At 48.6% G+C, this 16,746-nt stretch overlaps 1 protein-coding gene across 1 annotated transcript; it reads right to left on the reverse strand.

Annotated features, from left to right (window-relative positions):
- Positions 1-137: 137 nt before the first annotated feature.
- RhiXN_01697 (AAA domain protein) lies at positions 138-16,330 on the reverse strand (the record flags this gene model as incomplete). The annotated part of the gene is made up of 22 exons (XM_043321516.1): positions 138-1,635; positions 1,685-2,175; positions 2,214-3,310; positions 3,360-3,703; positions 3,753-5,741; positions 5,792-6,717; positions 6,768-6,915; positions 6,969-7,033; positions 7,089-7,319; positions 7,365-7,487; positions 7,547-7,635; positions 7,688-8,006; positions 8,054-8,365; positions 8,457-8,706; positions 8,757-10,864; positions 10,920-10,982; positions 11,037-13,497; positions 13,550-13,738; positions 13,790-15,076; positions 15,316-15,879; positions 15,937-16,270; positions 16,318-16,330. 22 exons carry the CDS (start codon positions 16,328-16,330, stop codon positions 138-140), a joined length of 14,901 nt encoding a protein of 4,966 aa, XP_043187339.1.
- Between the last annotated feature and the right edge of the window lie 416 nt (positions 16,331-16,746).

The following is a 16,746-nucleotide window of genomic DNA, read 5'->3' on the forward strand; positions in this document are numbered from 1 at the left end:
ATAGGGATATTTTAAGCTAGAAGCGGAAACAAAACAGCAAAGACATTTTGAGCTATTCAATAGCGGACGAACACTACAAAATCCTAACTTGAAACTTTAGCCGAAAAGTCCATATCATTTGTCATGGTTGAACTCACCTAATCCTCAGATATACGTTCAAAGAATTGTCGGAGTGTTCCGGCCAAGACGGAAGGCAGCGCGTCGACGTCGCGGAGAACCACAAAGTACCGGAACGGGAACGAATCGAGATAACGCTCCATTTGAATATCCATCTTACCGTTGACCATCTTGATAGTGGGCTGCAACATCGATACGATTGAACTTTCCTGGGACCCATTGCTAGCCGGAGTATCGACAACCACAAAGACCACCATTACTCGCTCCTCTTCAGCTCGTCGGAGAACGGTCCGCAAGCGCTCATGGTCCTGGCAAATCCCGTCGGAAATTACGATTTCAAGCTGCCACAGGTCGGCGGAGGATGAAGTGTTGCTGCCTTCCCTGGCCGAGCGGAGCACGTCCAGACTTGATTCGACCAACCGGAGCACATCCGTTGCGGGCTGGTTAAATGTGAACTTGTTGAGCGCAGCACCACCTTGAAGCACGCCTGCACCGAACTCATGCACCACCTCCATTTCACGACCGAATCTGGCCAAGGCTAGTTCACCAACTTCGAGCTTCTCAAGCGCCCGCGCGACAAGGGCCAAAGCCTGGCGTGTCAAGTGGATTGTGTGCGGCTCCCGGGCCATACTGCGCGAATCATCGACGGCGAGTAATACTTGGTACTCTCGTGCAGCCGGACGGGTACGACGCAACCAGATCTTGTCCCGAGTAAAGTCTGAAGCAACATAAGGTACGAGTTTCTTCATATTCAATCGTTTGCCCGTTCTGAAGTCCCCACGCAATCGCGTCGCACGGGTTGGTGCTAAAATAAGCCGCAATTGCTCGCATAGTGCATGGGATGAATCTTGCGTAAGGTTCTCGTACAGCCGCCAAATTTCTTCGGCATCTTTGACGGTTTTACCACTGGCTTGCCATTCGGCAATAGTTCTCTCTACCATGGCAGAATCAAGAGGTACGTTTTCCTCAAGCTCGACTTCTCGCTTGGTGCTCGTCTCGGAATTCGTAGCCAGATTATCCATAGGACCATGCATTGGGTGGCTCAATTCCTCAGCGGTAAGTGCGGCCTCAAGGGAATGATTTCGAGGTTCAGCTGGCTCTTGTTTGACGTTGCTGGGAGCTACGGGATCCATTTCTATGTCTGCATCAACGGTACGGTCGTCTTGGGGTACTCCCTGAGTGTCTTCATCAATTCGGAGGTCTCGTAGTTTGGCGGTCTCATCAACCTCATTTGAGGGTCCTAAAGCCTGCATTTCTTGATCGTCATCCTCATTTTGCATGTATTCCACCTCGGCGGCGTCTTGAACAGGTTCAGGTTGTATGGACGGAGCATTTTGCCTATTAAGAATCTCGTCGACGCGTCGTTGGATTTCTTTCGATGCATCACCAAGGCTCCTGAGTGGGTTTGGTAGCTCTTGTTTGGGAGGTTTCTCTTGTCGCTGTGATGTACCTTGGGGCCGAGTTTGAATGTCACTTCCTCCTGCAGTTGGGTCGGTCGAATCGTTTTCTACAGCCGTACTAATGCACAGCATTAGTATCGTTATTAAGAAATAGACGTAAAACTCACTCAGTTTTGGTTTCTGGTGTGTGCTCCCCTCCTGGATCATACTCGTTCTGATCACTGACCGCCCCGTCATTGCTCCTGCCTCGATCGGCACCCGAGCTAACCTGGTTGTCGAGCCCAGATGCATCGGTATCTTGGTTGTCTCCTCCTTCGATGTCTTGACGTCCCGGATTGTGATCTCGTTCCTCATCGCCTTTCTCTTTGTTGTCGCCCGGAATTGTCTGGTCTGCTTCGAAGTTCGGATCTGCCTCAGTCGCATCGTCGGTGGTCGCCTGGGAAGTTGGATCTGGTTCATGGCTCTCGTCATGGTTATCGGCCGATTCATCCACCGATTCACCGTCCCCCATTATGGTGTCTTCATCTCCAATTCCATCTTCGGTGTCATTAGCTTCTTTGTCATCACTCGGTCCAAGGTCGATGTCGTCGGGGAGATCAAGCGTGTTGGCTTCTGGGACAAAATCATCCATTTTCCTTCCATCTGAGACTTGCTCCGTCTGTTCTTCCATTCCTTCGCTTCGGCTTCCTCTTCCACCTTGTCGTCCTCAGTAGGCTGTTCTGATTCATTGACTCTAGAGCTTTCTTTCGACTGTTGTGGCTTGTCTTCCTTGGCGGCTGTCTGCGATTGCTCGTTGGATTGTGCAGTCTTATCTTCTCCCGCTTGATCTTGCCCCTCTGGTTTCTCTGAAGCGGTCTCGTCGTTCCATAGCTTTTCGTCGACAATGTTGGAGTTGGCGGAATCAAGTTCTTGGATTCGCTCTTCAGGATCACCCTCGCTTCCCGATTTGGACCCGTCGTCTTCATCTTCATCATCGCTGCTGACATCTTCCATCTCCCCTGTGAAGTCTTCGCTCATTTCAATTGCGTCTTTGTTTTCCCCATCCTCGCCGTTCTTGCTTCCTTTTTCACCAGAATCATTTTCGCCTTTCAGCCCTTCGACTTGCGACTCGTCCCCGATCTGGTTGCTAATGTTCTCAGCGCCGGATCCTTCGCCCATACCGGTCCCTTCTGTAAGCTCCTGGCCTCCTTTGCTGTTGTCGCCTTCATCCTCAATATCTGGAGGTCTGCAAAAGCCCTTTTGCATGATATTTCGAACTGTAGAGGCCAAGGTTATAGTAAGTCGTGAGATTGAGCCGAGCCATGAGAGAGTTTCAGCTAAGCCATTGCGAGCTAAGTTCGTGTAGACTTGGAGGAAGGGCGCAAGGCGATCGATAGAGTAGGCTATTTGGTCCCCGTTCATACACGCTATTCTCCTCACGAATAGTCCAAATGCTTGTTCGATGTCAGGAATTCCGAGCACCGAAGTAATCTTCCGAGTATGTTCGACAGCAATCCGAATAGCTTTGTCTGGGATTTCTTCTTCGTTTAGAAGCGCCATAGTCAGGTTTTGGCTCGTAACGATTGTCTGCATTCCAGTCAAAAGTTTGCTAATAATTTCGTCTACGGAAGGCAGTGTTTCGTCTGGCCTGGGTTCAGGATAGTCCAGTGGCACAGGGACCTCTAGTGACTTTAGCCAATCGCATATAGGTTGGAACAATCGTACTGGAATGGAAGGATCGTTGCTGATACGGCCAAACGTCGCTTTGATATCCGAAATGAAGACCCTCGCATTGTCAAAGACCTTTGCCTCTCCTATAGCTGGAGGTAAGCATTTTGTGAACCTTTCATGTCGAAAACTTACCACGCGTCCATATTGGGATCTCTAATAACGTACCACGCTTCTTGAGGCTTGTTATTGAGGTCAGAATCTCCGCCGATTCGGTCGTCGCGTTTTCTAGGACTTCTCTGATAGTGACAGGGACATCTGAGGTATCGGCTACCGAGTGGAATCGGGAAATATCTTTGACCAGCTCGGCCAAAGATGCGTGGATTTCAGCCACTGTTGCCTGGATCGAATGGACCGAGCCAAGGGACTGCTCGCCAACACTGGCTACTGGATCGCCTCCGTTTATCAAAGCGCGGATGCCTACAATGCGTTCTAATCGTTCACAAATCCGGCTATACGCTACCAGTGAAGTTTTCAGACTATTCCAAAGGATTAGTTTGGATGGGTTGTTTATGCTACAAGACTTACATCTTTCGTGCCTCGATTACATGTGAAAACGACGACTCGACTAAGTTGCAGGCTCGCTGGAAATCCCGAGTCGAAACATCAGGGTGGTGGCGAGGGAGAGCGGCTCGCATCTCAGGCAGAGTTTGCAATAGTCTCGAAAATTGGAGATTACTTTTCGATATAGCCTCCGAAAAAAAGTGCCCGTGATCTGGGTTGACGTAGAGTGAGAGAAGGAATGCACGATCTTCATGTTGTATGAACGTATCAGTAGTGATGGCACCTGATAGGCCAAGTCTCTTGAGTTCTTTAAGGAGTTCGCTCCAAGCGCGCCGTTTCCGCGAAACCAATGCCTTGATATGTCGCGCCCGTGCTCCTGACTCTGGTACTGGTACATCAGCCAGTTCCTTGGCCCCAGAGATGATACGAGTAGTCAAGTCATGAATGAGTTCCGTTGCTTTGTTGAATACAAGCTGTTTCCCTAAGCCCCCGGCATATCCTTGGTATTTTTCGAGTGCGAGCAGAAGGTTGATGTTTTGAAGCGAGCTGGATGGTTCGGTTGCAAGTTGAGTAATAGGTAGGACCTCTAACTCAGGGAAGTGGCTACCGACGGTGTTGTTACCAGAGGCTGAGAGATCATTTGGCTCTGCGGATGAAACGAGATCGGAGACCGGTTGTCGGATAATTTCACGGAACTTTCGGATACACTTGTACAGGACATGATGGGTTTTTTGGGCGCTTTGTTTCAACGCGTGGACATTAGTATCTTTCCAGCTTGCAAGCTTGATGAAATCTTTAATGTCCTTGTCAAGGGTAGCCCTTTGTTTCTTCAAAGATTCACGAACAAGTGGAAGTAATGCGAGATACTGGACACATAAGCTCTTCACAACATCCGAAACTTTCGAGAACGACTCAAGTGAAATGGAGTCTTCCGAAAGTTGCTTTGTTAGCTCAGCGAATGATCGAAGCAGAGTCAAGCGGCATTCGAACTGCCCCAGTGGACTTTGTGCGAGGTAAGAGTCGAGGAGAGGGACAAGTTGTTGCAAGTGGTTGGACACTTTTATCTGGTCACCTTCAAACGATGCAATGACGCCCACTATAGACTCATACAGCCTGGGCCACCAGGAAGATACGGAGTTCGCAGATGAAAGAAGTTCCCTGTCCAAGAGAGTCGACCAGGACTTCAATTCGATTTGTCGCCAGTCGATAATAAGGTCGGTGAGCTGCTGCTGTTGCCCCTTTAATGAGTTATCTTTGTTCGGGTATGTCTCCCAGTCAGCCGTATGGAGCAAGAGTTGTTCCAGGGCGGAGAGAACCTTTGCAAGAGGCGTGTTGAGTCGTAGCTGCTGAATCGCTTGGCACCTTTCCTGCAAGTGCTGCAGGACCATCTGATCCGGCCATTCGACAATCAGAGTAGCCAAACGTGCACAGAAGTCATCAAGTAATCGAGCTGCTTTATTCATCTCTAGGGCACTGTAATCTTGGTAAAAGTTGAAATCTGCACTCATGCTTGATTCTAGGTGGTTCCTCGACGATCGGAGCATTTCCATCTGACGCGAAAATCCTGCGGCATCGACGGATGTGTCCAATGAGCCTCTATAATTTTGAACAATTCTCGCTAGATGGCGATCGGCCAGTCTCGAGTACGTGGAGTAGATATGTAAAGAAGCCTGTTGTGAATCAGATTGCAGCATTGCCCAAGAATTATGGAGTTGATAGATATCTTCGATGTCCTTCGTCGTCACAGACATAATACTGCGAACAATTTCGCGAGCAGTATGTGTAGCTGAGGGAGTCGTGTCGTCCAAAATATCACCAAACGATGGGAACAGCTCGTTGAATTCCCTCTCCATTTCTATTTCTTCGCTTTCTCCTGCACTATCAAGCTTGTTCGGCTTGTATAAGCTCCTAGCATCTTCTTCTGCGCGAGCTTCCCGAGCCTTTTGAGATAACCAGAGATCCAGGAAAGAATTGTAGAGTTTTGTTAGCGGCCGTAGGGCGAGACGGGCATCTCTTGAACACATTTTGAGAGCAATAATGCCGAGATCTGGGCAATAATCCACTCAGAACTAGAAACGGCAAGGGGAACAACAGGAGAAACGGTAGCCACATCGAGTTTAAGGATAGCGTGAGCTGATCTGATCGAGGGACGTTGAAGCAAGGATTGTGTAATCGCAGAGACGTCCGATCGGTTACTTTCCGTTTGTGCGATTGAAGACGCATATAGTCGGAGACCAAGCTTCAGTTGCTGTAGTGCGTACTCAAGTGGGGCGACAACATCGGAGAGAGTGGGATAGTTTTGTCGAAGTCGCTGTAAGAAATTAGCCACGGTTTGTTGCACCAACTCTTCTTGCGTTTGGCTGTTGGCTGAGCTAGATTTGAGGCTTTCAATAAGCTGGAAAATTCGAGGCCTTTCAATAGCTTGTGCCAAAAATGTGTGTGCTTCGGCAAACATCTCAGTGAGGTGTCGCAAGTGCTCGGGTCCGCGAACCGTGGTAGGCTTGAGTTGGTCATACTGTTTTCGTGCCTCGCATGTTGAATCATACAAACGCCTAAGTCCCGAATCATAATTTGTTCCAAGCCCGAGCTGCCGGCCTAGTTCTAGGGCCTGCTCATATAGTTCCAACCACTCGGTTCGGATCTCCCAGAGGTGACGGTGGGTAGCTTGTCCACCCAGTGGGTCCATAGCCACATCAGGGAAGTATAGCTCCAAGAGCATGTATGCACACCGAATCCAAGCCTCTCCGATAAACTTAGTAGCAGAAATACTATCAAAGGCTACCAGATCGAGTGAATTATTGAGATCGGAGAGATGCTTCTGAGCCATTTGTGCTAAAAGCGAACAAGAGCATTTGCACAGGAATAATGCTAGCTCGGTCATTGCAAGGCATGCAGATCGCTCATCTATAGTACGGTGGAGATTTTCTTGAATCCGCGAAATCTGGTGTTGTTCCCCTTCAGTAAGCTGAGAGCTGAAAGATGCCAAAATCTGTGCGTCATGTTAGTATATCGTTCAGATTGAGAAAAATGTATGCAAACCAAGGAAACGGAGTGGGCCCATATGGTGGCAAGTGATAAGATTCTCTCATTTGGCGGTAGGTATGCTTGTGCTTTGATTCGGAGTCCTTGTGTTTGAATGCGCTCTCGATATTGATCATATGAGCCGAGGCGTATGGAGGAAGGGTCGCTGCGGAACGAGCCTTAATTTGACTTTAGATAGTAAACATCTTTCTCACCCACCATCGTGCAAGGCATGCAGGATACTCAACGGACATTAGCATTGATTGAGGACCCAGGGTGGGGGTCTTCATATAATGTTCAGTGTGCTGTAGGAATCAAGAATATATAAAAGTATCTGACCTGGCTTTCTGACGCTGACCAACACGCTCTCATCCACTGTAGCTGGATGGCGAAGAGCATGTGCGGGTTATGGCGATTCAATAACCGCAATGAAACTTCTGGTAGCAATAAAGAATCGGAAGGTTTCATTATGGGTAGATCAACTTCCCAGAGAAGAAGTCGTAGAAACGCTAGTGCCCGTAAATCAAGGCTAGGAACTCGGCATGCAGCATCGAAGAATACCGCATTTATCTGTATACTTTTAGTGCCGCTACTTGACTCCCAAATTTGACATACCTGGGCTGTGGAAGTACCTCGGAACGCCCGGGACATAATCACCGCCATTGCGATACAGGTTTCCTGGTGGTCGAACCCCATCATAGTATCGTCAGCGATTGTGGAAGCTCGTTCAGTCTCGACCTAGAGAAAAAGGCTCTTGATGTTATACGAGTTCATTTGTACCTGTACTCCCAACATACCTTTAGGATTTTATTAGCACACTCAATTAGTTCGGATGATTCCTGTATGTACAGCATAGCTATTATTTCGAGCCTTTCTCTACGCCCATCTAATTCAGTCGGTCAACTGATCGATGACGAAGTTTAATCTAAAAGATTTACCTGCGCCAAATAAAGAGCCAGGGCCGATTGCTATTCTCGAGATGAGGTCTTGGGTGGATTGGGTTGGCGTAGGCTGTTGCATAATTGACCATATTTGAAGCATCCCCTGGCCCGACTTCAAGCGCACGTCTTGCATTAACTTGTTCGTTATTTCTACGGCCTGCTGGAAGTGTACCGATGAGGAACTGAACTCGCTCAAAGCAACTCCAACTAGTTGAACAACAGTTTGAATGGCAGCAAAATCGGCGTATGGAGCATCTATTATAGCTTGTAAAACTTTGCTGTAATCGCACAGCTTTCGAGCTAAACCGATGGCCCTCTGCGTAGACGTTAGGCCAAGCTACTATTAAAACCAAAATTACTTACAGTTTCACCCAAGACATCTGGCGTGTTCAGAGAGGATTGACATGCGTGGTTCAGAGCGGATAAAAATGGAGCGATCGAGCGGACGTAATGTGGGATATTGACTACCGCGCCTAAGCCTCCCCAGACGAGTCTGGACTTGTCCATGATCGACAGCAAGTCATTAGATGGAGCGTTTGTTAAGGGGTTTACTAGCGGTAATGTTTGGGCTTGTACAACAGCCTCCCATCCAAGCTCTTGCATGACTGACTCATGGTATAGCCCAGGGACAAGAGATGGTGTCACGAGATTTGTGTTCAAATGATGTAGGACGGGCTAATAAAATATATTGAACAGTCTCAGTACAATTAAACATTGGTGCTAACAAGGCTGTCGTAATAAAACAAATGTATTTGTTAGTACTAACCTGGGAAAGGAGAAATGGAGATGACACGCCCCGCTCAGTTCCGACACGTGCGCCCAAGCTGTCAGAATTTTCGAGGATGTGATGCCCAGATAGATTGATCCAAAGCTGTGCTATATTACGATGCCCGAATGCGCTAAGATAGTGTGATAAGATGTACCAGGAGTCCCTGGACACGCTCGTGGCCATAAACAACAATTTAGCAATGTCTTCCTTCGTATCTTTTTTTATTCCAAGAGGGGCATCCAGGACACTAAGAATTGGGGCCAGACGAAATGCTTGAGAATCGGTTGCGGCGAGGACGAGGTTGGGCAGATGGGGACCCTCTTGGTCCCAACCTGGTCCGAACCCCTCAGAGCCAATCCTCGCCGGATAAGTTGTATGAGAACGGTGTCTTCGGTCAACGAATCTTGATTGCTTTCGAAGGATGAAATTAGACGTGCACTCTGCCGAATTCTTGCTATATCTGTTGGGTTCTTCACAGGAGCCATAGTAACTTCAATCCCTCGATTACGCATAGCACGAGAAAGCTCTCCGTAGCGACTATTGAGTAACATGAAAAGGCGGAAGTTGGGATGTGGCACAATCACGGGGATTTCTCCATCGATAGTGCCCCTTTCGCTGAGAACTAGTACACCATCGGTTTCACATAATGAATTCAGCCGATCCAAAACTGCGGGATTGCACAAGTTGCAGTGGTCAAGTACCAGCCACTGGCCCTCCTTCATGGCCTTCACTAAAGGACCATCAATCCACTCGAAGCGTCCAGGTGAAGAAGGATCTTGAAGGATGAAATTGTCAATTCGGTCTACGACTTTGCTTGAGGTGGATCCATGAAGTTCTACGAGTTGGTGGCGAATTTCTTTTAGTAGGCTTACAGAGTGCGCCGATTTCTCCGGTCCAGAGGCCTCCAAAGCAGTAGCAAGAGATTGAGATAGGTTGGTTAGCTTCGAATTCAGTGATCCAGTTAACACAAGGGCCATTTCCAGGAATGTATTGATATGAGAGAGTAGATTCCTCAGGCTGAGCTCCCTATTTGAGTGCTCAAATCCACCTAAAAGGTCAGTTGCATCGGTCCCTGGGCTCATACAGAACTCCCTGAGGTCTTCACCACGCAACGAAGCAATCGCTCGGATCAGCGAGGTCTTTCCCGAATGTGTTGGCCCATTCAAAATTAAGAGCCAACCAGAGTCAATGCACTTCGAAGCGACTTCCATGTTCAACGATTGGTCTTGAAGCAGCGCCAACGATGGAGGCAATACGAGTCCAGAGCTCCTAGAGCTTAGAGTATGACCGAATTGTACCTGATTCAATCCTACGGATATTAGCCTGCGAGTAGTAAACGTTTCGGGGTCACCCGAATCGTAGAGAGCGCGACCATATTGTCGATCATCAAATGAGCGGAAACGAGCGAGGTAAGCATCCTCTATATATTCGTACGGTGAATCCGTAAAGGGTAGACCGGGAGATTTCCAAAGGGATATCCATCGAATGAGATCTCGGAGATTGAATTCCCAAGGACTGCCTTCACGTCCGAAACGACCGTTATTAATTACTTGCTCGCATAGACGCTCGTTGAATGTCAACATATCAGCAAGGCCGCTACCTAGATCCGAGTCTATCAACCCGCATATAGCTTGAAGATCATCTCGCGATAGCGCTTCGACGAAAACCTTGGTAAATCGATTGACAAATGATTTGGGTAAACCTTTGCGGCCCCCGCCCTGTCCAAGGGGGTTCTGCGCGGCAAACACACGAAAATTGGGGTGCTTCGTAAACTCCCGGCCTAGCTCTGGGATGAATACGGTACCGCGGTGGTCCAGGACCGCGTTGAGCCCTTCAAGGACTGCTTGCGGCGCTAAGTTCATTTCATCCAAAAGTACCCAATCCCCGTTTTGCATAGCCCTCAGGAAAGCAGCATCCCTCCAAGCGAATTCTCCGGGATTCCCCCCTTCTATGGGCATATCAGACCCAAATAGGTCTATGAGATCCGTTTGGTCTGAGAGATTAATACGACACAAAGGATGCCCAGACATCGCTGCCAGTGCAAGAATCAGACTAGTCTTTCCGACACCAGGGCTCCCCTCGAGCAGAAGTGGTTTTGGGATTTGAAGGGCCCGAACAACACGAGAGGCATTCATAAGAGTGGTGGGGGCGTGTAGACTCAAGTTGCTTTTGATGGGTTCAAGGTTGCCAATAGCTACTGAAAAGGACCCGACCCAAAATTGATTGTTACGGACTCCGATATCTAAAGTTTCTTCGAGCTTGACATGTCCGGAGGATAGGGGAACAAGCTCGTGGAGTTTTTCTTCCAAGCCCAATCGTAAGCGAGATATTTCGGACAATGGAAGCGATGCAACTGAGCTCAAGGTAGGGATCCCGTCGAGGATTGTCAATCGGGCAGAATGGTGCTAACAAGGAGGGCCAATTATAAAGTGAAAGTGAGACATCGGGAAGCCTACTCACAAAGATAACATCAAGGGAAAGCGTGGTTGAAGTCGTACAGAAATTCGAGAATGAAACCCATGCCTGGTAGAGGTAGATAAATTGAGCGCTGGGATTATTTTGCCTTTGATCACTTACCAATAGATCTCGTAGACCCACAACGCTCCTGTCTTTTAGTATGGTTCCTGTATACTCGGCAAAATCGAGAAGCTTCGAGGTATATGCATGCAAACGCCCATCTTTCCAACTATGCTGGATAATGTCAAATAGATCAGCGCGCTGGTCGACGTGAGGCACCCATATTTCCGTGAACCGGTTGCGCAATGCTGGTGATAGTTCCTTCTTTCCATAATCGCCTCCTGGATTCATAGTTGCGACCAACTGGAACTCGGCTTTGGCCGTGATAGTTAGCAGCGAAAAGTCATCGCCGCCCTTCTCGGCGAGCACCAGTTGTCGTGACGGCTCCAGAACACTGTTCAAGCGCTCCAATACAGAGTCATCGGCCAGGGAAATTTCGTCCAGTAAAAAGAGTCCGCCTTCGCGCATGGCTTGGATAAGTGGGCCATCGTGCCATTCGAAAAGGGAAGTCGATCGATTCAAAGCAGAAAGAGCTTCTCTTAGTCCAGTAGCCTGCTCAACCGGACACGATTTCAGTGCAGATTCCACCAGGCGGATAGTGTGATTGAGCTCGCTGGGAACTGTCTTCTCTGTGATAAAGCCTATGCTATGTAGGAGCTGTGTGGCTTCGAGAATGGCTGTATCCCGTAGAACCTGTCTGTTCCGAAGAGGCCGCTGGCTACCTAGAAGGTCTGCTGTCTCGGTGTTTTGATGGCAGCTCAGGCTGTATAACGATCGGTCCATAGCCAGCGCAAGCAATTCGCAGACGGAAGTTTTTCCTGAGCCAGTTTCTCCGATGAGAAGGACGGGTTCGTTGTATCGGAGGGCGGCGGCTACCAGTGTAAAAAGTCTGCTCATAGCACCAGTCCAAATAATATTCGACCTCGTAGGGACTGGGATGCCAATCCGTTCTTGAGACCCTTTGCTTGTCAAATCGTACAGTGCATGTTCATCAATCTTGACCTTCATGATGTCCTCAATAACGGCCTTGACCACCGCACGATCATCCGCTCTACGAGCGCGCTCTGCCAGAAGCATATACCCTTGTTCGGCAATGTGTTGGTAATTCCCACCCGTAGCATTTTCGGTGTATCCTTCAGAGTGTCGATTTGCCCAGCGGAACAGGTCACGTAGAGTAGCAAAGCTATTCTTGGTTTCAAAGACCCGCTCGACTTGTCGGCGCTTTTGGAGCTCCTGGAAGACGGCAACAATCTTTCGACCATGAGACTGCGCGATTCCGCAACGCTGACACAGAATTGTTTCGAGTTCATCTTGAGGAACATCGTCGAAATGAACCTCGAGGAATCTATTTCGGAAAGCACGGGAGAGAACCTTGCGACCTGCATATAAGCCGGGCGGATTTTGAGTAGCAAAGAGCATGAAGTTCGGGTGGGGTCGAATGATTTCATTGGTTTCCGGTACCACCAACTCGCGGTTGTCATCGAGTAGTCGATTGAGGGCTTCAAGAACGTCAGTTGGTGCCAAATTAAGCTCGTCGAGTACAATCCAATCGCCAGCCCGCAATGCCCTAACGAGGACCCCGTCTTGGAATTTGAGTTTACCGGTAGCAGGATCAGTCATATATGAACCAAGATATTCTTGGAGGTCGGTGTGTTCGTGATTGTTGATTCGTACAAACCGGTGCCCAGTCTGTTTGGCGAGATATTCAACGGAACTCGTTTTGCCACTTGAGGTTGGTCCTTCGATCAGGACAGGGAAACGGCGGGTTGTAACAATACGAGCCAAGTCAATGAGCTTTTTTTGAACAGATGGTGTTAGGATATATTCGTCCACCGATTTTACAGGTTCGGGCCCACGCAATAGCCAAAAAGGACCAAGTTGAATGTAATTCTCCTGTGCCTCGTTATCGGGGGAAGGAACGTTCTGGTTGAGGAGTGCTGGCAGGTTTTTGATACCACCAAGTATATGTTTTTCGGCCGCAGAACGCAGCACCTCGGCACTCTTGGTATCTAATGTCATGGTAAATGCCATTGCTATACCCTCCCAGAGTGCTCGACGAAGCTTCATGATAGGAGTCAAGTCAGAAGCAAAGGTCAACGCGCGGGCTAAAGTGCGCATGCTGAAATGCGGGACGTGATTTTGTCCATCGGCAAGCTGTCGTGTCGCGGTGAGGCGCTTGGCAGTAATGTAGAAGTCTGCAACGTCAGTAATAGCAACCTTATCTCCGAGTGAGCAGTGGCCGATATATTGTTGAACCATACTTCGTAGAGCTTCCTCATCAGCATCGGGGGGAGGGACGTAGAATTCAGTGAATCGAGAACGGATATTTGGTGGAAGGTCCTTCTTTCCAGCATCAGTGGCTGGGTTCATGCAGGCAAAAAGACGGAATCCTGGATGCCTTGGAACGGGATCCAATTGACCAGCTTCGGTTAGTGTGACTGATCCATGGGGACCCTGGAGGATGCTAGAAATGCACTCAAGAGTTTCAGAGCTTGCCAAGTTAACTTCGTCCAACAGAATCCTGGTCGCGACAAGCGTCAGGGATATGATTAATGTCGCACTAGGATACTTACCAATGACCGTTTCTTAGCGCTGTGACAAGAGGTCCTTCTACGAATGAGAAAACGAATTTTGATTGCCCCTTGACATGGGCAGCATCGAATTCGTCCACTTCTCGCATAAAATTCTCCCACTCTGAATTCAGCTTTCTCCGTTTCCTGGGTCCTTCGGATTGCTCCCCATGCGAGGCCTCTTCCACCCGACTGTAGCCAAGTTAACTTACTACATAGTAGGATGTATGCGCTTTGATCTACTCACCTTTCGGCTTGGTCTCGGGCGTTGTCGACACCAGCCATTTTCCCAGCTTCCTCCACATTTTCACTACCCGGGCCCACTTACCTCCGACGTAGGCCGACCGTACAGCGTCCTCGAAAGGCTTGTTTTTCTTGCGACTAAAAGTTTCACCGAACAGCTCGGTAAACATCTCTTGGAGTTTCCCAGCAGGCACACGCGCATCTATAGGCCGAAACCCGCCGAGAAGGTCGGATGCTTCGCTCTGATTAGATAAATTTAGTACCACAAGTGGTGTATGGGTGAGTTGCGCGGCATGCTGAACTGAGGTCGTTTTTCCGGTTCCCGTCTCTCCTACAAGCAGAATTGATTCACGAGTTTTGACGGACGTAGCAATGCTTTCGAGGAGAGTCAGGGCAGGTCGGTGTAATGCAAAGTTTTTCGAAACGCCCAAGTCGGAAATACTTGCTGAAGCATTTTTTTGAAGTTGGGAACGACCTATAATAACGTCACCAGTCTTGCGCATGGAGTGTTGAGGAGTGCGTTTGGATAAAACCCAGCTAGCGCGCTCATCATCCAAATCGAGTAGAGCTGTAGCACGGTGGGCGAGCAAGTTAAAATGTTGTGTCCCAAGCTCGTACGCAGCAAAAAAGACATCCCGGGCTTCCAAGAGAATGTCCTCCCGTATAACATGATTGGGAAACAGTCGAGAGAGCGAGGAACCCCGCGTTGATGACGATGTATTAGGTAGCGATAATTGCTCCAGTCGCGCACAAAACTTTTCTAGATCACGCATGCCAACATCCCTAGCCTTTGTAAGGGTTTGAGCGGTATCCTTCATTTGTTGCCAAAAAGTAACGATGGCGAACGATACGTTATCCTCGAAGCCGGAAAAGCGTTTTTGGACAATTGATACTAGTTCCTCAACGGAAGGCGGAAGAAACTGGACCTCGAACCAATGCTTATGTCCAAAGAATGTTGGTGGAGCATATACATGGGCCTTGTCGTTGATGATCTTACCCACAGATCGCATTCCGAACAACATGAAGCTAGGTGCTCCCTGGATGCGCCCACGCCCACCTCCCAAATCAAGAGAGGGTAGCTCTCCAATGAATTTTCCGGGACGCATATTCTCGACAAGAGGAAGGAAAGTGGCAAGAACTTCAGTACTTGCACGATCCACGTCTGCGAGTACTAGCCATTTCCCGGATCGCAGAGCGCGTGGGATGGCACCATCTTGCCATTCAAAACTCCCTGTAGATCTTGGGTTGCAGATGCGGAAACATAAGATCCTATCAACGATTTTGCATCTAAAGAAGTATCAGCAAGTTGTAAAACTACTAAGCCCTGTTCCCCTTGGGGATGGATCCGCCTGGCCAGTTCGCGAAGAAGAGTCATTTTGCCGGAAGCGGAAGTCGCCGAAAGAAGGGTTGGAAGCCGCTGGCTAACATGAAGGGCTAGTGAGCGAAGGGTACCGGTCGTAGTAGGGGTGGCAACATAGGGCGTCAATGGCCCGCAACCATTAGGGGGAGAACCAGAAAAAAGTAACACATTAGAAACGTTAACGATCCAACGACTGAGGTCGGACTCGATGATTTGCGCGACCGTTACATGTGAGGGGAAGAATGAATGAATAGGTTGTTGGGCTAGCTGTTCTCGTTTCGTTTGTATTCTTCTAATTTCGGCCAGGGGAAAGACGCGAGCGTCCATAATAATTTCCTTTAGGTTAGGAGCTGTATCCAATTCACACCCGACATGTAGTTCTATGAGCTCGGCATCGTGTACATTAACGAATTCGGTCTCCAGCTGTGTCCTTGTGATTTCGCTCAGATGGGTTTGGAGACCAAAGCAACGGAGGGCAAGCCACCGTACAGCATGGTTGGGATGAGGAGATGATTCTCCGAGCACTGGTCGGAATAGGACTTGAAGAAGCGCAGCAGACCAGCCCAAACGAGCTGGTGTACTTGGATCTGCGCCGAGCAGGCGATAATAGGCAATTAGGATTCGTTGGAGGTGTAGAGCGGGGACTTCGGACATCACTAGATCAGGCTCAATGAGGAATCGGAGAGGACCATGAGAGAGGGAGGTGCGACGTAAGTACGCTGCCAGGATACTGGGTACCAATACAAAAAAAATTAGACACCCCTGACAATAGACATAGCCTACTCACGGGAAAATTTCTTCGTAGGGCTCTACGAGTAAACACAAGGCCACAAGCCGATCGACTTCATCAACGTCATCATCATCTAGCCACCGCGCGCAAAGATCCATCAGGAGAGGGAGGAAATTATCGGCGACTAAGACCGTCAAGGCAGGAATAGACATGAGCCGGGAGATCGCGCTCAGAACTTTGGATACATTCAATTGGGGCGACTCTTTTAGTGCGGATTCTAGGTACGCCCTAGCAGGAATGGTTTGTGTGTGACGCTCGATTTTATGCAAAAGTGCTTGTGATTGACCAACTAGGTCAAATTTTAGGGGATCATATGCTCCCATAACCGCATCTATGGCCTTTAATAAATTGATCCATCACAAATACTATTCAACTTACCCACTGTACGCATCTTGCGACGCTACTCTTGACACGATTAAAATTGAGCTTTGTGAACGTTTGTTGTGGTTCAAGCAAAGTTAAAACTTGATGATTTGCATTAGTCATGATCACTATATTACATCAGCTACAGCTGCTCCCTAACTGTGCATGAGTCAGCAACTTGATCGGGTGCCCTTTTTGTGGATGATCGACAAGCTTCGCTGCCATCATTGACACCACTTTGATACCACAGCACGTTTCTGTAGACTGAAGTCTGAGAAGCTGGATATCAGAAATACCATGCGTTTTCTACCTATTCTACGACACATGTACACTAACAATTCTGTACTGATCGCTCCACTGAGACTCAAACTGACAAAGATCCTCGCCCCTTTTACAGTAAATATCATGAACATCGATATCTCTGTGCAAACCAATTCGAACTCA

The sequence above is a fragment of the Rhizoctonia solani genome, chromosome 16, assembly GCF_016906535.1.
Source record: "Rhizoctonia solani chromosome 16, complete sequence".
NCBI classification, from domain to species: Eukaryota; Fungi; Basidiomycota; class Agaricomycetes; order Cantharellales; family Ceratobasidiaceae; genus Rhizoctonia; species Rhizoctonia solani.